The sequence below is a fragment of the Fundulus heteroclitus genome, chromosome 22 (genome assembly GCF_011125445.2).
Source record: "Fundulus heteroclitus isolate FHET01 chromosome 22, MU-UCD_Fhet_4.1, whole genome shotgun sequence".
In the NCBI taxonomy this organism is placed as follows: Eukaryota; Metazoa; Chordata; class Actinopteri; order Cyprinodontiformes; family Fundulidae; genus Fundulus; species Fundulus heteroclitus.
Window position 1 is genome coordinate 40,676,386 of NC_046382.1, and position 24,715 is coordinate 40,701,100.

General features: G+C 39.6%; 1 protein-coding gene across 1 annotated transcript in view; it reads right to left on the reverse strand.

Moving 5' to 3' along the window:
* The window catches only part of cdh11 (cadherin 11, type 2, OB-cadherin (osteoblast)), a 138,221-nt gene that overhangs the window by 25,376 nt on the left and 88,130 nt on the right, over nt 1-24,715 (reverse strand). Inside the window, exons 7-8 of the mRNA XM_012881606.3 lie at nt 20,046-20,213; nt 10,336-10,523 (exon numbers count right to left, since the gene is read on the reverse strand). Coding sequence (XP_012737060.1) covers nt 10,336-10,523; nt 20,046-20,213 — 356 coding nt within the window. The remainder of the gene's footprint in view (nt 1-10,335; nt 10,524-20,045; nt 20,214-24,715) is intronic.

The window sequence follows — 24,715 nt, forward strand, 5'->3', positions numbered from 1 at the left end:
GAAATCATACATGGGGAGATCTGCAATACTGGTTCCAACTGAAAAATATTCTTTAATGCCTTTGTGTCATTCAAAAACTAACATTTACATTTTCACTTTATAACTTTGGAGCTGTAATTAAAAAATTGCTCCTGAAACCCTCTGGGCTTAAGAGGTTAAAGGTTCTTGAAAGAGTTTGGATGAAAAGACATTCCATCTTTAGAGACTGAAATGGTTCTAACACAGCAGAACTCATATTTGGTCTTGGGTCTGCCTAACTGTCAGCACAAAAGTAATCTCTGTTTCATCAAAGTGAAGGGGCTAAGATACTTATCTAATTTGAGTTCTGCAACCTGGATTGCTAAACACCCCACATTAATATGTGCTGGGGACAGGTAATCCTGTTTATCATTCATAAAAGATCCTGAATCCAATCAAGATTACAACTCTCAGCGAATAAAGACCACCATGTTCTATGTGATCTAATACATTTTCAGAAAGTAACACCTCCTCTGAATGGATTGTTGCACACTCATTCAGTTGCAGATAAATATGTTTAATGTGATGATGACAGGTACAGTCGAAGAAGAATAGATGGGACCGACTTTTTTCATTTTCTCATTTCTTTTCCTGCCTCCCTCACTTCTTATCACCACCCTCTCTTTATTCTCTCCCTCTTTCTATAATCAGTCTGATATAATGATAATAATATTCACAATAATGCCCCTCCTTCTCCCTAATGCTTTCTGTAACTCTCTCTCTCGCTCACTCACTAACACACACACACACACGTGCACGCACGCACGCACGCACGCACGCACGCACGCACGCACGCACTCGACTTCTTAATATTCTGTGGACTGCTTTCGTCAGGACACAGTTGAAAGAGAATAGCTGATTAAAGCTCATCCCCGTGTGTCTGTCTTTGAGGAGGAGAGAATAGAGATTAGTGAAGGCTACTCTTGATGCTGATTTGAAAGTGTGTATAGGTGCAAGTGTATGCACATAGCTTTGTGTGTGTGTGTGTGTGTGTGTGTGTGTGTGTTTGTGTGTGAAGGTATGCACTTGCTTTTAATTTTGTGTGACGATAGTGACGATACCTTCAGGGCACAAAAGGTTTTGATTTCCCTTGAGACGAATCAAGACCCAATAATTTCACATGCATGCACGCACACTCTCCCTTGCGTACATACAAACACTTTCAAGCTGAAATGGCGTCATCAGATCAAGCAGGGCAGCAGATGTGGGTGTGAGCATCTAATTCTGCACTCACATACACACTTTTAATCAGGATCAGGCTAATGAGCTATTATTCCAAGAGACAGGAGGAACTGTGGTGATTGGCTAAAATGTGGCAGCTCGGCATATCTGTTTACGACCTTTCAAATCAGCATCTAAAGCTTAATTTTTGTAAGCTGTCACTGACCAAATCAGACAAAAACAACAACTACACTACATAACAACTCAAAGGCCAAAGGATGTCACTAGTGGCCTCCCTGTGCTATCTAACCAATCAAGAGAGGGCAAGAGGACTTCAAACTTCAAAGCTTGTCAATGCCTGCTCCAACTTTTACAGTCAAGACATTAAAATTGACAATGCAAAGCACATGAGGAAGAAAATAACTTATGTTGGACAACAAAGACAATATTAACTTACTGGCTCACATCACAGTACCCCCATGAAATTCAAGAGTGGATATAAGTGTATATTTGCATATTGATGTCATCAAGATGTAAGTTTAGTCATTATAAACGTTGCTTCTTGCTTGTCTGCTGCATTTCTGTATTTCAAAGATGATTGATTTCTAAACACTCCACCACTGGATTTGGTAAAACATTTGGAAAACCTTGACTTAACTGACTGGAGTGGACCTCTGGACTACTTTATTGTCTCCATAAATATCAACTTTTAATTGAAGCCGCACAATAGATATTGCTATTAGTCTCAACATGTGCACAGAGGAATCATTTGTTTTTAATGCTTAGTATCGCAATCATTAATTTTATTTTAAATGACTTGCAGCTTAAAGAAAATCTAAGATTTTATTTCTCATTGAACTTGAATAAAACAAAATTGCATTGTGGCAGAGAGGCAAAGGAGGTTCCACGTCAACAGAAGATGCAGCTTTCAAGCTGCTGCAGCATCTATGCTACCTGCAGCAGTGGTGCTCACCATAAATGTCATTGTAAACTTTCCTTAGCACTTCCAGCGGCACAGACCCTATATTACTTTGGTACTATTCCATATACTCTTCCAGTACTGTTCCCTGAGACTTTCCTAGTGCAGCTTTAAGTGCAGTCATCAACTCCTTCTGGTGTGCCAACTCCAGCAGCATCCTCTTCAAGATTATCATCTCCATCATCCTGTGTGGCATGATGAGCTCATCCCTTGTGCCATCTCTGTCATTTTCATCATGAAAGACCCCCCCTCCCCCATCATGCAATATCCTTAAGATCCTCATTTTTGATTATTAAAAACATATCATCAGCATTTTTCTGCTGCCACTCTGCCTGCATTTGGGTCCTCTTAACCTGGATTGTGACAGAAGTACGGTACATTAGCTGGAATCATAGCAGCAATAGGGGCTATGGTCTGCTACATCATTCAGGACCTGAAATGCAGGTAGTGTAAAAATGCCCCAGAAACAGTGTAGCACCTAACAGCAGCATGTAAGATGCTCGTAGGGAACACATACATGGGACATCATGGCAAACGGGTTAGAATAGTGTACAGAAACAACAGTGTAAGTAACTCTAAGTATTGATGGGGCATCCCACAGTCAAAGGGAAGCCATTGCTAGGAGTGGTTGAGAATGATAAATCCAAGGTGCTGTGGGATCTGGATCCAGATTGACAATCAGGTGATGGGTAGCCAACCAAATTATGCAGTGGTGGATAAGGAGCACAACAGATAAAGAACATTGTGGTTCTAAGAGCAACATCAAACAGAAGGAACACGAATAAGAATTCCAAAAGTGGTGGAAAGTTGCAACTGATACCTAGAAGCCTCTGGGTGGAGATCCAAACTGGAGAATGTGGATCCCTAAAGTGCTACATGCTAGGAACGTGCCTTCAGGTCCCCGGTGCTCAAATAGAGAACACAAATTTAAAGGGCAAAACCCAAATGGACACTTGAACGCAACATCATGGGCTTAAATGATGACAGCTGTTAGGGCTGACATCTGTGGTCATGAAATCCTTTGAAGCCTCTGAAGGAGATCACAGGTCACCCTGTAGTTTTCCTTCCTGACTTTGAAACTTCTGAAGTTTGCAGATGAGACAGCTATCATTTGTCTGGTCCAAAACCATGAAAAGTGTTCATACAGACAAGAGGTGGATTGGCAGGTCCACTGGTGCAGTCAGAACCACTGAGAGCTTAAACGCTGCAACATACTCTGCGAGAAGAGAGAAATTTGTTCCCCAGCAAATAAAGTTGTTCTGTTCTTGCAGCCATGCTCTGGGAGTTCTCTCTGCTTGTTCTCAACACAACATCTGGGCAGAACATTTTCTCACAGGATGTACAACATCTTTTCTTTGATGGGTCAGGATTTGGATGGGCTTGTTTAAATTGGAAATGTGGAAATGTCTCACCCATTTGTCAAACTAAAAAAATGTTGAAGCCCTGTTCAGCTTGAGCGACCAGTAGTTGGAACGCTGCTGTTTTTAAGGACATGAAGGAATATCCTCCTAGGAGCATTCTCAGTCAGATGCAAATCAACGACCCACCTCTCACTGTCCTGGGTCGTTCAAGGTCATTGCTTAGTGTGAGTAGAGAACTTGGTCACCTGAATCCTGATGAAACGGCTCATGTAATCTCTTTGGAATGAGATGGATGACGGGGTTGTATATACTGCGGAGTTGATAGTGCGATCCTCTCCCTGTTTTCAGTGTTGGCTTTTCTCTATTGACAGAGATGGCTTATTTTACCACTCTTTCAAACCATCTGTTCTTCCTATCCAAAATCTGGGCATTATTGTTGTGGACGATGGACTACTGAATCTTGCCCGTACTGCTGGCCCTCCTGTGGCGTGCCATGGGTTTATGTAGCTGTTGTTTCTCTCATGTAGTGGTCTGAGCAGTCCTCGCTGTATTGGACTGCTTACTCATGGCCCGCATCATACAAAAGCAGTCTGATCATGATTCAGGGGACCAAGTCTCTTCCATGTCCTTAAAAACAGCAGCGCACCAACTGCAGGTTGCTCAAGTGTGAGCCACCAGAATTGACAAAGACTCCTGGATAGGTGTCAAAACGTTTTCAGAAAGAACTGAACGAAGGTGTGGTTGCCTCTGATTTAAGCCTGTTTGCCATTGCCATGACCCAGATAACTGAGAATTTGCACAAGCAAAGATCCTGAACACACAACCTTGGGGGTTTCAAGCAATGCTGGACATGGTGAACATGACATGAGCCTCAGACTTTAACAGTGATTTTGTATTTAATAAGGGCTGTAATTCTCTGTTATTCTGGTTCTATTTCAGTTAAACACATCCACACCCATGCGCACCAGAGGTGTAACAAGATCTCGAGGTGAAAGATATCACTGTGCACAGAACACCACAGTATTCCTCTCATCTTTCCAACCACTATTCAGTTGCTGTTTTCATAGTAACATAAAGGAATAAATAAACCCTGTATCGTCGTGTCTTAGGCCCCCGTTTGGTGTAATCACATGATTTGCATTCAGTTTCTTCTATTGATTTTCCGATGGATCTTTAAAATAAGAATAATGTTTTGATTTGATTAAACGTAACTCTTTTTTTTCCCATGCGGTTATAGGGAACAGAAGCAATCTAGATTTTAAATATGCACAGCTCTGCCCCAGCCCTCTGCTGTTGGCTTATGGCTTATTTATGAGTTACCTGTATTGCTCTAGGGTGGAGTAATTATAGTTGTTGATAGAGGAGAAAGGAGCATTATTCATTATTATCACTAACTCATTTCCCTGCATACTACTGGTGTCATGGCTGGGAGGAGAGCCCTTAGTTCTGAGTGGTCTCAAAGCCAGGCTTCAGCACAGAGCTGAAAATGGATCGCTCATGCAGAAGGTTGCGCAGAAGAACAGAAGAAGAAGAAGAAGAAGAAGAAAAACACGGGAAGACTGGAATAGATTATGGCTGCAAAAGATTTTCTAACACCATCAGCAAATACAAAGTGGGGGTTAGGGTTCACTGCGCTTTTGAACAACGTCATAACTCTCTGGGGAGAAATTTCAACTAATCATAAATTCTTTGTGCAGCATGACTGAGCATAGTGATAAATATCAAGTATGTCACAAAATAATTTCTTCATTTAAACAAAAGTGCAATCAACCTTAAGGCGTGTTTTAAAAAAAACAACCTTGATCACTGTACTAATAGAATGGGATGTTAGCCTACATGTTATACTGCTTTCTACAGGGTTCCTATATTTGCATGTAAAAATTCTAGACCTTTGCTGATTTCAGAGTCATTTACAGTATTTGCAAAGCATCAAATGCAAACATTCACTGTGATTCTGTGGCAGACGTGTACAGTATGCATGATTTGATATGGTTCCAGCAAAGAACAAAGCAAAACAGAAACTGAAGAGGACAGAAAGAAGGGAGGACAACAAATGTCATCGCCTACTCTTCTTTTCTCTTTCCATACGTATCCAAACCTGGAGAACACAGAAATCCAATTCCATACTTTTCCAGACTGTTTAGGAACCCTGTTTCTGTTCCACGTTTATGACGTAACTAAAGCGGTTTGTTTGAGCGATTCAGAAGCAGAGAAGCCCGAGAGGAGCTGCGATCTCTGGCTCTCCTTAATGCTCACTGGGGGATTCCGCTCATAATCCTGACCTGCAGCCACGTGCTCAACAATATACAGTGTCTGTTGGAAAAAGAAGAAATTGCTGTGTGTTGCTGACGGAGCAGTGTGTGTGATGAAGCAAGTGACTAGTGGTGAGCCAGTTAGTAAATAATTGGGCGCACTGAGTTAGATTAATGAAGGCAACACCTGGAATGCTCAGCATGTTTGAAAATGCAAGTTCTATTCATTGTGCAAAAAGGATGATCTCTTATTTATAGAAGGATAAAAATGTGAAAATCCTGTTTTGCTGCCATGCAATTCCATAACTGTTGGATTAGTTATTCACATTCAACACAAGGGCAATGACCAGCAAATGTATCTATGTCTGGAAACATTTTAGGACTTTAACCTCATCATAGGTGCTTAATTTTCCCCCATTGATGACTCAGTTGACCAGTTGATATAGAAATATGAAAACTGGTATAAATCAGGAAAGAACACTTTGCTACTTTGTCTAAGAAAAAGCATTTTCAGCTACATTTCTGTGCTTGCAAATATGAGCACAATATTTCACTCTACAAAATGCACTGAGCTGCAAGTGTACCATACTTTTGGTTCTCTTTGATAAAATCTACGTTTTGTTTTCTGACGGAAAATGTTAAGAAAATTATAAATCAATTCCAGTTTCCTTTCACATTTAATTTGAATTGAATCCTGTACAATTCAGCTGAAAAAAAGATTAGCAGGTAAATATAAATCCCTAAAAGCTACAGTCCTGGTTGCATAAACAGCTATTCTGTAGAAGCAGCTTTTGATTTATTCTATCATTAAAAATTTCTTCATTTGTCCAATCTTGCTTGCATAATTTCTCAGATCTTAGATTGGGAAGACATCTGTCGTATAAAGCCGTCTTCAGGTAACTTTATAGATTTTCATTCACATTTACTTCAGAATTTGGTTAGATCATTCACAAATCATTGTTCTGAATTTTGATGATAGCTTGGACTGAAATGAGTGCTGAAACACAAAATCCCAGCTGTCTAGCATCTGAAGGTTTTAGATCAAACTGACTGACGCTGAGATGTCTACGTGATTTTGACTAACCTGAAAAAAGCTAACCCACTCCATGTTTCACTGAGGTTTTGTTCCGTTGGACCATTACACAGTTGGGTGGATTCTAGCCAAGGCTGGTTGTTTTCTTGAGAAGGAAAGGCCTCTCTCTTTAAACCCTTCAGTAACTTGAAAGTCATCCCATTTTTTTTTGTAACCTTCTCCTGACAGACAACTTCATCCTTTTATCCATAATCTTTCTGCAAACTATGGTTTTAGCTCAAAGATTCAGCTTAGCAAAGCTTCTAGAATGGCTAAACTTTATTTCATTATATTTAATTATATTTGTTACAATTGGTGGTAGATGTTAACTCCATAAAAAATTATTCTGAAACAAGATAAAAATCACTTTGCTTAAACAAGGTCATTTCAGGTGAGGAACCAGGTGGATTCATGATCCTTGAATCATTTTGATTATTTTTTGTAAGAATTTTGCAGTTTTGTTCACAGCCTTTCATTCATGGTTCATCCTTTCTTTTGTAGTTTGTAGTTCTTTGTTTAGTTTTGTTTGTGTTATTGATTTAAGTTCACACTGGAGTGTTAATCTTTATCCTTTGGTTCACTGATATTCTTTTTGGTCTCAGTGGAGCTCCCTGTGTGCTCAATTTTCTGTTAATTAGCCAGTTTTCCTCTTCTGTTCAAGTCCCCACTTAGCTGCACTATAATTTGTTGATTATCCCGACTTGTTTCTAAGTCACTGATCCGCCCAAACAGTCACTCCTTGCCTCCTCATCAGTTCCTTCCATTTTCTGTTTCCCATTCATGCAGGTGCGCCTGCCTGTCTGTTCCTCTCTGCTTGCCTTGATGGCAGAGTTCATCCAGTTCCTTTCATGCCTTTTCCAATTCTAAGAGGCTTTTATGTAACAAATCTTCACTTTCAAACTGAGACTCCCATTCTCCAGAGAATGTTTGTGTCCCACTCCAATGCAAAACATGATATTACGGCAGGTTTTACATTTTTTTTTAAAATATTCTTTTATACTTTTTTTAAAAATAAATTTTACTAGTGAAAAGAAAAAGAATAAGGACTGACTGAATATGTATCGTACAATTCTGACCCAAATGTTTAGAAAGGATTTGTTGGTTATCAAAAAGTTTTCCACTACAAACATTACATTTACAATCCAATATGCAGGAATGTGCAGAATTTTATTGTAATGGTTATAGATTAAATATACTGAAAAAGTTCAAGTTTGAGGGGGATTGTAATGGATGTCAATTACAATCGGTATAGAAGCTGTAACACTCCTCTGGCTTGTTAGATTATATACGCATGTTAAAGTATAGTTTCTGTTTCAAGAGTCATTTCTTACTAAAGACAACAATAAAGAAGAACACTTTTTCGGGGTAAAGAACTGGGAAAACCTCAACTGGATGTGATTAATTCTTTACAAGCCACACTTAGAAAGTTCTTTCCTGTAATATTGATGCATTAATGTGGACGTTATCATCCTCTGACTGCGATAAGGCACAGTTTTTAGCACTGTTGCCCTGCAGGAGAAGGTTGTGGGTTCAAATCCCAGCCTTTGGTCTTTCTGCGTTGGTTTAGCATGTTCTCCCTCTGCATGCCTGTGTTTTATCAGGGAACTCTGGCTTCCTCCCACAGTCCAAAGACATAACTGTTAGGTTTAGAGAGAGCAATTCTCTAAGTTTGTGTGTAAATGGCCGTTTGTCCTGTGTGTCTCCACGTTGTCCTGTGAGGGAATGGTGACCTGTCCATGGTGTAACCCCCCCACCCCCCACCCCCACATGCACGGACAAGCGTTTATAGACAATAGATGGATGGATTATTATCTTCTACAATGGCATTTTGGCATTTTTGTTGGAATTTCTGATCCTGTCTGGATGGAAGCTTTGTGCAAACGTGGAAAACATGGAGACATGTTTAAAACATATGGAGAAGGGTTACTAAAGAGAATCATGAATCACACCCATGTAAAAGTGTGTTTCCAGGGAAAAGCAGTTTAAATAGTTTTCTGTCTATTGATTTACTTGAGTATATTATTTTTTTAAAGAAATTACACAAAAGCAGTAACCTAGCTAGTAACCAGCTAGCTTAAGCCCATGCTTTAGTGTAGTACCAGCTTCCACCACTAAAGATGGGGACAGAAATAACATTGGGCTCAGTCCAACAGCACACAGGACTTCTTGTAGGAGTTACGGTATGTTTCTGCTTTACAGCTCAATATTAACATTTCTGTGGTCACTCTGAATTACAAGTAGTAAATAGTTGAAACTTTGAATGGACCGATGCTCAAAGCTCTCATGAAGAACAGATACAGAACTTTGTTTTTTAAACCATAATCAAAGAACAGCCTTTTTTTTGCTCCTTTGTGCTTTCTACGTTCACACAAATTATTGATAATTTTACTGGCATAGGCAGCATTTCAGTCAGCAGGAAATATTAAAAGGTCAATATATATGGTTGACCTTAGACATTATCTTCCAGCCACCTGCTGATTAGGGCTTAAATCACTTGAGCTGGGTTTATTTTTTGGTTTGAGTAACTTGTGCTTTTAACTTTCATCATGAAATTGACTCTTGACTCACATTTTTTATGCGCTACTTCCAGCCTCACATATTCAGAGTTCTCTGTCGTTTTTAGCCCATTTTTACAGCATAACTACAAAAAATGGATAGTTATATGTTGAACAGAGGGCGGGATGGAGGGATAGATGGATGGATGGAAGGAAGGAAGACTGTATGGATGGACAAATGGATTAATGTTGATTAAATACATTGCTGGATGGATAGAGGGACATGGATTAATTGATGGCAAAATGGATGGATTGAAATATGATATACTGATATATGAGTGGACAGATGAATGGATTAATGGATGAATAGATGGATGCAGAGGCGGGTAATGCAGGTTCAGAAAGTAAAATGCCTGTACAGAGATTAGTTCCAACCATCTGCACTTCCAGCTCCACAGCATAGACAGGGACTAATGTTTAAACCAGCGGTCTCAAACTCCAGTACTCCAGGGCCAGTGTCGTGCAACTTTTAGATGCGTCTCTGTTTCAACACACCTGACTCCAATATGAGCTCATTGGCAGAGTTCTGCAGAGCTCGGCTGCATGCTGGTGAGGTGGTTTGGCCATTTGATTCAGGGGTGAAGGGCAAGCGACACATCTAAAAGTTGCAGGACGCTGCTCCTGGTGGATTTGAGTTTGAGACCAGAGGTTTAAAATCCCCTAGTTAAGTGAACAGGATGAAGGAAACCTAGACAGGGTTGTTACTTTCCAAAGCCAGATATATCCCCCTCTGGATGGGTGGATAACTTGGGTTGTGGAACATGGTGTGGAATATAATGTGTAAATAAAATTATTCTTCAGTTTCTTTTTTATACTTGTTTTGGCTAGAAAAGCAAAGTAAATTCCGTACCCTTCCAGACTAGTTAGCAACCTTGTTTCACAGTTAGTTGGTTTAATGATTCTAAAAACTTTAGAAGGTGTAGTTCTGGTTCCTTACCTTCTTCAGTTTGATAACAGCCTCTCTCGTCTCTGAGTTGGTGGACAGTTCGAACATGCCCATTCCATCTCCGTCTATTAGGCGATAGTTTACAAGTCCATTGTCTCCAAGATCAGGGTCTTTGGCCTTAAGGCGGCCCACCTCCTCTCCTGGCACCTTGTCCTCTGACACCGACATGGAATACACACCTGTTAGAAGTAAAAAAAAAATAAAAAAAAATAAAGAAAGTCAGACAATTTGCTTGCCTGGCCGGTCGATGAAGATCGTGTCATCTTGTGGTCACGGCTTGCTTTGGTATTCAACACCTTTGAACGTCTTTGGAGAATTCCTGGCTGGCTGTCAACATGTTTACTGGCTGTGGCAGGGTCAGGTTTGGAGGGCAGCAAGGGATTAACACGAAGTATACCATCTGCCTCATATGGCCCAAAGGATATTAATATCTCCTGCAGTGTCAGGTGTGTGTGTGTGTTTGTGTGTGTGTGTGTGTGTGTACGCGCATGTGAGAGAGAAAGTAGTTGAAGGCGCAGACCCTGGTTTTTCGGAACGCAGGCAGGAGGACCATATGTGCTCTTTTATCCTTCCTTATCTTCCATTTCTCATCTTTTTGTTCCGCCTCCTTCCTCTGCCCTACACAGACATTTTCTCCCCCTTTACTCTCATTTTTCTTCCACCTCTGGTCCTCCTGTCATAAAATAATTCCCTTCTTTTTACCTGTGTCCATCATCCCTTTTCTGTTGTTTTTCCTACAGCCCTCTCCCTCCTCTCCACCCACTCTTGGATTGCAGAGAGAACTTATCATTTTGACTTGTGCATCATTAGCGTGTTTATCCTGCTCACCCAGGTGTAGCGATCCTTTGATTCATGAAATTTCCTCGGTCATGTGGCATCCGAGCAAATGCACGCGGAGGAAAAAAAAAGAGGAGACTTAGTTGCAGGACTGGACCCATCCAACTGGAATCCCCACCAGCTACCCTCAAGCTCTTTACTTTTCCTTCACCACATCTGCATCGATCCTCAGCAAATCCCTCTTAACTTTTCATCTCCTTCTCTGTACCTGTCTTTTAAGCTTCTCTCAGTTTTGTTTGACTCTGTCCTGCTAATGTCTTTCCACCCCTCTTCATCCCTCGTTTGCCTTTGCCCTCTCTGGTCTCCCAAATCTTTTCAGCCATCCTCACCTCTCCTCCCCCCTTTGCCCTATTTCTCTTATGCCTGCCTCTCTTCTCCTCAGCACCCTTCTGGGTAAAAGCTCATTTCATGCTTGCCCCCCCCCTCCCTTTGCCCTTTTCCTCTTGCTCTTCCCCTGTCATATCCTTGCTTGTCCTAAGTAGCTTAACTTCAGTGGCTTCTGGCAGTTGATTTAAACATTGTATGACAGAACACACAGCCAGCTTGGTGTACCTGGCTACAGGCAAAAAAAATGCAGTGCAGCACACAGCACATGTACGTTTTACATTTACATTCCCACTCATCCCACATTGGGAGAAATATGTAAAACTTTCCGATGAATATTCATTGGAAAAAGTCGGTGACATTTATGCAGTTCTAAAACTTTTTAGCTCCTTCTTCAGAAAATAATGGCAGCAGCGGTTTGTGAGCCCAACTGACTGACGCAAAGAAACATTTACGAGATGTCGAATAAAGAGGGAATGACCAAATAAATGGCCTCAGTTGTTAATCTGAAGTTTTTAAAAATAGCTTTTTAGCAATTATCATATCAGGACACCACATCTAGCGTTTTATGACCCACAGCGATGTTTTGATTCTAACTTTGGGAACTACTAGTTTAGACGGCCCTAATTGCTTTCATTCGTCTTACCATCCAGAAAAAATTCATTTGTCTTCATTTGCAGATATTTACATACACTGTATATGTCCTTCCTGTTTTAGGCCAGTTTAAAGCCACACAATTATTTTTACTTGTAAAATGTTGGAATAGTAAGTTAAACGTTATTACAAAATAGTTCCTCACTTTCTCCAAATTCAGAAGTTAAAAATGTCTACATTCTCACAACAGTTTGATTGACTTTTGGTCTATTTATCCAGACAGAACTGACAGTGTAACTGAGTCAGGTTGGTGGACCACTACTTTGTTCTACTCTACAGAGATCAGGACTTAAGGCCACTCCAAAATACTGACTTTGTTGTCCTTAGCCCACTTTGTAACCAATCTGGCAGTAGGCATAGGTTCACAGTCCCTTTGGAACAAACAAGTTTAACTTCCTTGCTTAAGATGTTGCTTGAATATTTCCAATTGCCATTTAATCCCTCACTATGCCATTTATTTTCAAAGGCCCAGCAGTACTTCCTGCAGGGATGCAGTACAACATGACCCTGCCATCCCTGCCATGTTTATGGTTAGTGAAGAAAGGAATGGGGTCCTCAGGTTAGCCAGGTTTTTCCTCCAAATGGTTCATGAGATGACGGGACATGTCTCCAGCAACTGTGGTCTATGTTTCCAAGATGATTTAAAAACAGCAATTTGACATATTATGATATTTTGGGATTAATGGATTCTTCCTTGATCAGGGTGTATCAACACATCCAATTTTGAAAAGGCAGTACAATTTGTCTTATTAATCTGGCATTTAGCGGACAAATTATTGTAATCCTAACTAAAACAGGAAAAGTTCAATTTGATTTTATTGTCAAACAAAAAAAGGGTTGTTTTATGCAGTTTATGTAAAGGTCCAGTTTCAGAAGTTAACAGTAAACACTAAAAAAAGCAAGCTTTCACAGAAAGGACATTTGGATAATCAGGCTTTCAAAGAACATAACTGTCTGCATATGTGCAGTTCCAGAAGACAGGACAGAATGGGTACTTTTACATAGAGCAGCGAGGGATGACTTTTTAAATAGGGCCCATATTTTAGCACATTTTGCTGTCCTCCTGCAACACACCTTAACCGGCTGAGCTGTCAAGTCTCACACGACATTCTTCACGCAGACAAATAACAAAACCCATTTGGGCTGCAAGTGATCTGTTGAGAGCACAGCTATCCCCACCATGTGTGGAGCTGCTTCGGCTGCTTTTCACAGCTCCTGTTGTATCAAGCGCCTGTTTCCGACACAGCGCGCCCTGGAACACCCCCCTCCCCGCCTCCGACAGCTTTGCGCGGACCCAACCAACACAACTTCATCCTCCTCCTAGAGAGTAGTTGTGTCATGTTATTTTGATCAATTTTAACAACACATAAGAGCTGGGAAAAAGTCCTTGAGCTAACGTGCATGGGTTAGGGTGTGCATGCGCGTCGACTTACGCAACCCAGCAGTTGCTAGGTGATTGGTGCGTTTAATGCAGTGGGACGTTTTATACTAGTCCACAGAAAAAAACGCTGCATGCGAGTGTGACAGGTTATCTATGTATTCTTTTTTTATTTTTTAGGTGTGTTTTTCACCTAGTGGACAGTGTTTGATGCATATTACAAGAGCAACATCGATATTCAATCATTTTATCTTTTTGTCATACTGGTAACCCATGATGATTCATGGTCACACCATTCCGCCCGGTAAAAAGAAAGATTTATTTTGCCATACTCTCAGTGTTCTGAACTGTTCTAATGTTCCTTTTTTGTAACATGTGCAAGGACACCAATTGTATCACATGTACAGAGGTTCTACATTTCACTGCCCAGAAGCGGTTCTGCAGTCCAAGCTACATGTGAGACTGTTTAAGATAAAATGTGTCATTTAGGAGGGTTTTATTTAAAAATATAGCACTACAAGGTGGAAACCTTTTCTCTAAAATGTGGAGGTTTCTGCAAGATTTGTAAAAGGATGAGACATAAAATTGCATTTAGTTACAGTAAAAAAGACAAAGCAAGGAATTTGGAGCCACAGACAATGCAACAGTTTCTGGATTTACTTTTCTGATAGCAAACATCTCATTAAAGCCATCCAAAAGTCAACAAATTGCATTCCGCCAGTGCTCCTTTCCCTGATAAAACGGGTTACATCAAGCTGGCTTCTTAAAAACAAATACATATACGAATGAGCCAGTCTTTGAAAGGAATGGATCTGCAACCACCATGTCCTCTCAAAGAGTCATAAATCCCATCTCTGTTTGCCATTTCGCCTCTTGAATCTACAGAATCAAGACCACTGATACTTCACTGGTCTGTAGCTGCAGCCACTATGATTGATCCAAATGTGTTGAAAAGTTATTAAAAAGTAACCAAATGTAACAAGTTACTTTATGTTTACAAAACAATATCATTTTTACATTATTATTAAAGTTTAAATGGAGTAACCTTAAGTCTAACCAGATATACTTTCAAAGTACTGTACTCAGCACTGGCAATAAATACAGCAATTAAATTTCCTCACCACTGAATATTCAACAGTCAGCTGTTAGTGGTGTTCTGACAAAGTGGAAGCGAATGCTAGCAACTCAGCCACAAATTGTTAAGGCTGAATTTACAGAGCGTGTTCAGTGGATGCCGAGGCACATGGTGTAGTGTGCAGATATCTCCAACCTCTGCTGTCAATAGCTAAAGACTGTCAGATACCAAAATCCCATCTGCACCAAAAATTAAACTGGACACAATACAGTCAGGTAAGTGCTATTCTCCTGGCTACCAAATCCAATCCATTAAGCTCTCGGTGCTCTACGGCTAATCAGGAGGTGATATCGTTATTGGGCTCAATCCCTTAGTTCCAGTAACAGAAAACCTTAATGCTTCAGCATGAAAACAGATCTTGGGCAAGCTCATGCTCTCAACATTGTTGGAACAGTTTGGTGAAGGCAAAGCAAGGCAAATTTATTTGTATAGCACATTTCAGTATAAAGACAATGCAAATGCTTTACATGATTAAAACATAGAAATATAAAAAACAGAATAAAAGCAAGTTGAAATAAAATGTAGAAAAATGTATACAAAATAAAACATGGGAAATGGGAACTAAAAGCAAATATTAATGATTTTAAAAACAGATGCACTACAAACTTAAACTAATGATGTTTCAGTTGACATTTTAACTAGAACAGTCAAAGCAATCTTAAACAAATGTGTTTTTAATGTTGATTTAAAAGAACTCAGGCTCTCCACACTTTTACAGTTTCCTGGAAGTTTGTTCCAGATCAGTGGAGCATAGGAACTAAATGCTGCTTCTCTGTGTTTAGTTCTGGTTCTAGGTATGCAGAGCAGGCTGGAGCCAGAAGACCTTAGTGGTCTGGAGGGTTGATACACTGATAACAAGTCTGTAATGTACATTAGAGATAATGAGATTACAGAGACTGGACTGCAAAATCAGTTACCATGGAAATTACAGATAAAGCGGACTCTGGAGGCACAGAGTCGGACATATTTGGATTGGACAGAATGACCAAGGGGTCATTCTGTCGGGTGGTTCTCCACTTCATGTTGAATTCTTTCTATAACAGCGTTTTTCCTGAGAAGTCTTTCTAACTCCTCTGAGGTGTAAAGAGGCATCTTGTATGGATTAGCTGAAAACTAAAAAAGTCCACACGCAAAAAAGAAATAAAGTCAACTTTCTGTAGTTTTGGCTAAGAGATAAAAAGTGAATAGAAAGTTAAAGTCAGGAAAATCCAAGCAAGCAGGGAGCAGAGGAAAAAGCGTCCGAGCGGACCCATCCTACTCCAACATGACTACACACCAGTGCACAAAGTCCGGTCCATAAAGACATGGATGAGTCCTGACCATACAGAACAACTTAGGGTGGAACCAGAGGAATGTCTCTGAGCCAGGCCTCCTGTCCAACATCAGTGTTTGACCTAATATACGGTATGGGCTTCTGGAAAAATAGCCAATACGTATTATAAACACAATCTTAAACTTTGTGGAAATCCTTCCCAGAAGAGCTGAATCTGCTATAGCTTCAAAGGATGGCCCAACATCAAATTAAACCTGAAGGATTAAGAATGGAATGTCAGTCAAGTTCATATGTGTGTGAAGGCAGACAAATAAGCACTTTAAGCAATAAAATGTAAGTTAGATACTTGGTAAACAACCTCTACGGATAATGTTTTTATCATTATTTAGCTGTCAGTATCCTTGGTTTATCACAAAATAGTATTTGTGAAATGTGTTAAATTAAAATTTTCTCTCTTCCACAAATTATCCCGTTTCATTAACGCAGTTCCCTTTCCGCATGAATTACAGCACACTGTCCTTCCTGCTTTTTTTTTTTTCTCTCTCTCTCCGTTGGGTCAAACCTGGCAGATAAAGTTTAAATTAAAGCTCCAACATGGTTTTGATTTAACAGCTCACGTCATGTTAAGGGATTTTTAATTGATTAATTCTTGTGGGCTTTATGGGAAACGACGGTTTTGTAATAGCAATTTCGGAAGTCAAGAGAAGGTAAATGAAATGTTCAAACTGAAGCCTCTAGACATCAATCAAAATATATTCTCTTCAAACAGCTTGTATGAGCTGATTTTTTCCCCCCACCATTTCTGTTTAAACAAGAATTAGACAGTGCTTGCTTTAAAGCTCTGTGGCAGGCATACATTAACAGTATTTAACAAAATCATCTATGTCATGTAAGCTGAATAAAGACTGAAAGTCACAGAGTTACAGCACTTCTCATCTTTATTTTCCTTTCTTCCTTCTAATAACCCCTGTCTAGGCCGTGATGAATTTTTGGAAGGGGGGTGGGGGTGTGAAACATGCTTGATAATGAGGTGAAAGGCAGAAAATTACAGGGACAGCCAGGCAGTGAGAAGGGAAGGGAAAAACACCACCGCCTAATGGAAAGTGAAAGAAAAAACAGAACCACATCAGAAAGTCTAGCTCTCTCCGTATAAACAGCATATGTATTAGTCTTATGTCTGTTTTTATCTCTTTCATTTTTCTTCAGGGTTTGTTGCAACTTTATTAGTACCCCTGCGCTGGTGACAAGCTGAGCTGGAGGCTTGTGACGGTTTCTGGCTGTCACTTCAATGATTAAAGCACCCGCTGTGGCTTTTTCAAAGCAGGATATCTAAATAACACCTTGCCATAATTCATCACCATAACTGAAGCGCAGACGCAGATATGCGAGCAAACTTCAACTTGATCTGTTGGTAGGGAGTGTTAATTCTACTTTTTGTCTTTTTTTTTTTTGTTTTTCCTTCACCACTTGCTTATCTCATTTTGGGTTTTATCCTTTCTCTGCCTTCTCTCAGTCAAGCCCACTGCTAAATAAGTAATCACTGTCCTCATTCTCACCATCTGGGAGATTGTTCTTGCAGGTGGTTCGGCTGCTGTGGCTTTTTTTTTTTTTCACGCAGGAGACAACTTCCACGGCGTGCTGTTGTGCTGTGCGCTGTCTCACATCACAGATGCTAAAAAGGCACATAGGGCTGCCATAAATGGAGGCGCTTTTAGGAAAAATCTGAATCCAAGATCATTTCTGGTCATTTCTCCTATTTTTCGATGTGTTTAGAATGATTTAAGATGAAAGCTCGCCACATCCAATGCAAATTCCAAATTTTCCTCACTTTTGACAAATCTCTTGCTAGCCGTGGGACACCAAAGGAGCAAAAAGTTCTGCCTAGATGATCTGTTGAGCATAACCAGGACAAACTGAAGAGGCTGCTGAGGATGCTCAAGCCTTGATGTCTTTCTGACAATTTCAAAATAAAATAATGGCTGCTTTTTAGATGCATTTTATTGTCATTTTCAACCACAGGTGAATGCCCAACTGCATTTGTCATTCTGATGTGCCGTTAGATAAGAGGGAACATGAGCTAATGATATTAAAATGCAACTAAAGTTCTAGTCAAAGCAACGTTGCTTTCAGTTCATGACTCTGTCTTGCGGAGTAAATCTACATTAGTATAAAAATAAGCCCTGGATACGAAGATGACTGTTTCAGATTTGACACCCTGTTGTGGAGTTTTACGAGTGCTAATTTGAACAAAGATAGAAAGACGTTCCTGAGTTGTGCTGTATTACTGAACGCGTAATAAAGACTTGTAGTATGGCTGGATGAAATAAAACACTTCAAATCCTTTTTTATTTCATGTGGCAGTGACTTGGGAACCAAGCAGAAAAAAACAGCATTAACCGCATATGATGCTATAGGTGCTAGCTGCTTTGGAGGATTTAAGTTGTGCTAAATTAAAGAAGTAGCTGGCTGTGATACTTTCTGCTTGTGCAGGACACATAGTAAAGGCCTTAATGGCTGGTAATCCATATTTCTAACAGAAAAGTTTGCCTGCTGGGATCTCCAAAGAGGCTTCAATCGTCACAAAATATCTGTTTAAGAATCAAGAAAACAGAGAAATGCTGAAAATCTGAAAAATATGAAGCTGCCTCTTCTCCCTAACTTATTCACATGCCTTGCCACAGATTGTCTTGGTTTTATTGTTTTCTAAAAACTGCTTGACATCACTGTATTAGAACATTGGAAGGTCATTCATTTTTCTTTTCCCAGCAGCTACCAAAGTGTCCAAGTGAGCTATTGTGGGTCTTTTCCCTTTTTTTATAACAATGCATAGGCAACACAAGGTGGCACTGGTGATGCTTGTTGCCAACATTTTCAATGCTTGTGCACTCCATTAGTCCCGGAAGGTTCTGCGTTCCAATATGAAACAAATTGCTCGATTGCTGCTTGAAGTTGAACAATTTCCACTTGGAAAGTTCAACAATGCCGCCTTCATAACAAGACATTGCTGCAGTGCATATTTGTTTTACTGCCCTGCCATCAAAAAAAGTCAGCTGTGAGCAACAATAAAAATTGTCCCCATCATTTCAAACCGTGAAAAAGTGAAGGAATGTGGACTTATTGTGAAGTATATATGTTATTGATTGCAACTTAAGGTTAAGCAAATCTCAGAGGCAGGAAGTCAAAGATAATTGACCATAAGGGCAGGCACAGTTTTTGAAGCAACTACGTAAAATATACAATAGTTCTAAACCATACAACTGTCAGTAAGATAAGACCTCTTTAAGAGGACCATGATAGATAATGTTGACATATTTGGGTAAAAAAAATTACAAAAATGGAAATAGAGCAATCATTTTACAGCGTTTTGCTTGAAATGCCCTTCCCTGTTACAAATTGTGACACGGTACAAACAAGCAGAAATGTCAGTGGGTATACTTCAAAGACCTTACATTGTGAAGATGGTCTGCTGAAAACAAAAAAAAATGGATTCAGATTTTAGCTTTACTTGGCAGGACAGTGGAAGAGCTGTCAGCTCGTTGAAGCACACGGCATCGAGAGTGATGGCTTTGACAGGCTCTTTTCCTGCACCCCCCCCCCCCCCCCCCAACCCCCCATTCTGCATTCTACCTAGCTGCTTCCACTCATGTCCCTCTCTTTTCTCGCCTGTTCAGCTTCTCCACAGGCTAAATCCTGATCCCTCATCTCTCTTTTTATCCCTTCCCATACTCTGTCCATCCATTCCTGCAGCTACTCTGTGAAATTTATGCAAGGAGTTGGTTTAGAGCTACGGGAGGGGAAGGAGAAATGGGGTAAGAACAAAAAAAACAAAAAAAAACAGTACAGTAATGCAGATGGGAAGACAAATTGCCGATCAAGAAAAAGATAAAAATAACATGAATGCTGGACAAAGACTAGAGAGTAGGGTAAAAGTAGGCTCGAGTGGATAAAATGATCATGTTTGTTTCTTCATGATTTCAAAAAGAACTTTTTTTCTAATGAGGTATACTTTCCATGGGGACAAACTCATAGTGGGAATGGAAATAATGAAAGCTAAACATTGTGTATGGATAACAGATTAGGACAAAGTGAAATGTACTTACTCTGTGGGAACTTTGGAGGGTTGTCGTTAACGTCTGTGAGTGTGATTTTAACCTCAGTGGTCCCTGACAGCCCCCCCATGTGACCGCCCATATCTTTGGCCTGGATGACGACATCGTATTCCTGACGTGCCTCACGGTCCATGTTCGGCAATGCTGTGCGGATTATACCTGAAAAAAAAAAAACAAACAAACAGAAGAATTTGTGACGATAAATTCTTGATAGTGTTACTGGGCAGCATGACTGCAAGAGATGCAGAGACTGAAAAAAAGCCCTTAGAGGCTCAGAGGTCCAAGAGGTTTTTAGCACAACTTTGCCTGCTTTCAAGCAACAAAGGGGCAAATATCTGGTGAGGTGAAGACACCAGCGATGCCTGAAAGGCTTGAGGAAACCACTTTATCAGCAGACCTTAAACCGGTGATGTTGCTCTATGGTGATTGTGTGTCAGAGTCAGAAAACAGACACTCTGGCGTTCCTGGCACAACTTCAACTACCTCCAAGGAGCAAAGTAAACGCGTAAGCCTTGAAAAGAAGCGGGCTCATGACTGATCCCTACGATCTGCCGAGCATTGTAAAGCTGTGGAAGTTTGTAACATGTACTGTTGAACTTCTTTTTGAGATATAAGTGTAAAATATCTAGTGCTAGGTCTTTCAATTTAAACCAGACTTTAAAGATTTGAGTAGGCAACATCTTCCAGAGGATAACTGAAACTAAGTGGAGGTTAGGTTCCAGTAGCAGCTGGAGAACAACCGTCTGCTTTAAAGTGTCTGCTGAGGAACTGGAGCCTGGGAAACTGCTAGAAAAGGTAAGATAAGGCTGACTGTGGAGATTCCTTAAGTTTTAAGTAGTCTAGAGGGAATGTTATCTTGAGAGCAGGAGTTCATGTGGAATGTTGAACACTATAATTCTGCAAAGGAAATTTGTTTCAAGAGAAATCACATCGGTGATCGTCAAAAATAAAGCTCTGAGTTTGATATTCCACATTTTCTATTTCTTTTTTTTTTCTTTTGCTAACTTGAAAAATATTGTCTTTTAACCCAACAGCTTTCTAGACATTCTTGATTTTAAAGCAGAATGCATGTTTTTTTTCCAGACTTGTCAGTGGCATCAGAGCGTCTGGGATGGTGTAAAGCTATTGGTACAGTTTAGTAACAAAGTATAATTATAAATGATTATGAGATGGCCAGGATTCTTTTATGTTGTTTACATGGGAAACATGCTCAGTTAGAGATAATTAGTTATGAAATGCTCACTTATGAGATAACAACAAAAAATATTCACCAATCAATGCCTAATTTTATTTTTAAGATCCCTTTTTTCTTTAATTTCTTTCTCTGGAAGAAAAAGTGATTTGCACATCCACAACAACAACAACAACAACAACAACAAAAACCTGTTCTTTACTCAGTAGGCAAAAGATATACAACAGCACCACACAAGTGGCAACATGTTGCAGTAGCTTTTTTACATATCTTGTAATTTAGCGTTCTTAATTTCTGAAATAAACAACATTTCCCCCACAAATAAAAGGGGCGAGACTGCTTACTCGTATTGTTCAGTCTTTTCAGTCAACTGTGTCATTATACAATGTTTTCACACGAGCAAAAATGCATACATAATTTTTATAAGCAATGGACTGACTTGTTTTTCTTTTAGCAAAGATTTGAGTTAGCCATAGTTTAGTTTGCTATTGTTTCTGACTGGAATCTGGTCTTCTAGCTGAAGCAACTCGTACCCCAGTGTTTAGCAGATTTAACAGGAAAAATGGGTGTTTCTATACACTGAGTGCAGTCTGTTTAAAATGTGTTTGGTCGCGTGCATCAGGGTTGTGTGTACATGCATATTTATTTATTTTTCTGTTGTTCTAAAAGGTTGGCTCATGATGAACTAGAAATCTGCCTAGTGACTGTGGCACCATCCAGCTGGGTCTCAGCTAGAAAAACGGGGCAACAATGGGTAGAGAAAACTCTGACGGTAACCACTTCCAATGCAAACCTTGGTATGTGTAAAATATGCAACAACAGACATGAGCAGTAAATAGAGAGGGTTAAGGCACAGTTGAAACATTAGTCTAAAGGGGGTTAAATAGGTTTCTGGATTGAGTGAGAAATTGTGCAGATATCAGTGTTTCCAGATTTACAAAACTAAAAGGGTAAAGAGCAAAACGTTTGAACTTTGACTTTTAAAATAAAACTGGATGATACTTTCAAACTAAATCCAACACTCATATTTTAGATTGTTAAGTTGGAAATAGGCGTAAAGGGCTATTTCAGTTTATGTTGAATTTGTGGCAAATATTTTCATTAAAACCCTTTAAAAGCTCTATTTGAATTAACTTAGTGCTTGCACACACTTTTCGATGAACCATCAAATTAGAGTTAGATCATTTTGATATTTTGATCGGCTCCCACATTTTTACCAGCTTGCAAAACACTTTACGATGTTCTGCCATCATATCTTCTTCTTTTGCACAAGTGTTGCTTTTATGCTCATAAAAACTAATAAAATCATGTTTTATATAATAAATAATTTCAAAACGCAGTTGCCAAGCATAAACTGCGCCCTGCAACTTTAATTGGAGATCTTTAATATGAAAGCCAACCATTTCTTCCCCATCTGTTAGATAAATAAGAACCTTCATACAACATTTCCCATCCACTATCTTTAAGCTCCAGTAATCTTTTCTGTTCATTTAAACGATCAGCCACCAGTCTCTGTTCCCCTCTCCCTCTCCCTTTCTCCACATGTCCAACTGCAGAGAGGCTCTCTGGTGTCATTTTACTCCAAATGTGTGCGTATGTGTGTGACAGCATGAAAAGCTGATAATCTCCAAACCAATTAGAAATGTGAGCTATGGATTTCAGCCAGTCAAATACCCAACACTGGTTTAATTAGCTAGATTTACTCCGCTCCAATCTCTCAGACTCTCTATGCCCTAACCACTCTTTTTCCATGAGCTCACTCTCTCTAAACCAATTTTTCTTCCCTTCACTTCTCTAACCTCTAGCTTGCAGTTTATTTTCTCACTCTCTCTCTCTGACCTAACAGATCTCTCTGTCTGCCCTAACCTCTCTCCTTACAACCAATTTTTTCTTCTAATGCAAACTCAAATATTAGGCCTATGCTCTGTTGGGAACAGGCTTTAATGTCCCCTGGGACTTTTTCTTTTTTCTTTTTTTACCGCTCTGTCTTCTTCTCTTTACAAGTTTTGGTGAAAAAAAAGCAGAGTTACATGATCCCTGCTGCGGTGACTCTGCAGCTCTGTGCATGAAAGGTGGTGAAAAAGGAAATATTACATCGGTAGACTGTATGTGTGCTGCTGTGTGCAGACAAGATGTTTATCATCCAAAGTCTTTGTGTGTGAAGTTTCTGTGTTCTACTTCTACTTGCAGGGGGTTTTGCCTCCGTCAGTCCAAAGCAATGCATTTTTGGGGTGAATACAGTTCAAATCCTATTTATTTATTTATTACATATATTTACATCCCAGATTTAGATGTACAGTAAAGTTATTTCCAATGCAACCAATAACTATGTTTCTGAAAATAACTGAGACAGGCAACTATCAAAAGATAATAAAACAATGTAAAAGAAAAATTAACTTTTTCTTAAACTTAAATCTCAGTTTCTGTTTATATTTTCTTTAAAATGGCTTGTTAAAAATTCTATCCTTCTCAACAATGTGCTGTCAAATCCTTATTGCCATTAGAGTGCCTTCATTATGTTAGATTGTTGTGGAGGTGTCTACTGCTATTTTCAGCATTTGTCTTTGGTTATGATCTCCGTGTCTGGGAGGTTTTAGGGCTTCAATGCCATCATCCTTATTTATTGTTCCCTCCACAGGTTCCTGTCTGACTCCAATCAGGACTCTGGCTCAGCCTCTGCAAACATATAAATATTATTTCCAATCAGAGGAAATGTAGCAACATGTAAAACCAGATTACTTTAAATCTAAATCTGCCAGGGATGTGAAAAACTCGCATAGCGTACCTTTGTAATGTCTGTTGTTTTCCTGCAGAACGGACAGACACGCCTCAAAAAATAGATGCCATCATTAAGAAAGAAAATTGTATAGAAACATTGAAGCAGCAGCTCCATATATCAGTCAGCCTGGGCACAACCTGGCCTTTTAAAGATGTGTATGAGCAACAAGGCAGACAAACCTGACTCACGTCCACTAGTTCTGTCAGGAACAAGTGGAACGGGCCAAAAGTCCTGCAAACTTCTGTTTGAAGCTTGTGGAAGAATACCCAGATTTTTCACCCAACCAATACATTTTAAAATACTTTACCAAACATATATATATATATATATATATATATATATATATATATATATATATATATATATATATATATATATATATATATATATAAACCTCTGAATTTGAAGAAGATAAAAAAGATTATCTAAATTAAACATGCATCATTTTGATAATCCTAACAAACCTGAAACAAGAAAGGCTTAGTCTGATTTAATATCAGTGAGAGGAAAATACTAGGCAAGCATCAGTTTTTAACAGTATTTGTACTATAGGTGCAAAGGTAGATCCAGAAACTCGTGCAGTTCAGTGTTGTGCTGCACACCCACATGCGCCCCACTTCACAGGCCTGTAGGCTCTGCTTGTTTAATTCCTGTTGACACTTGTTAAATTTGCTCTACCGGAACCTTAGC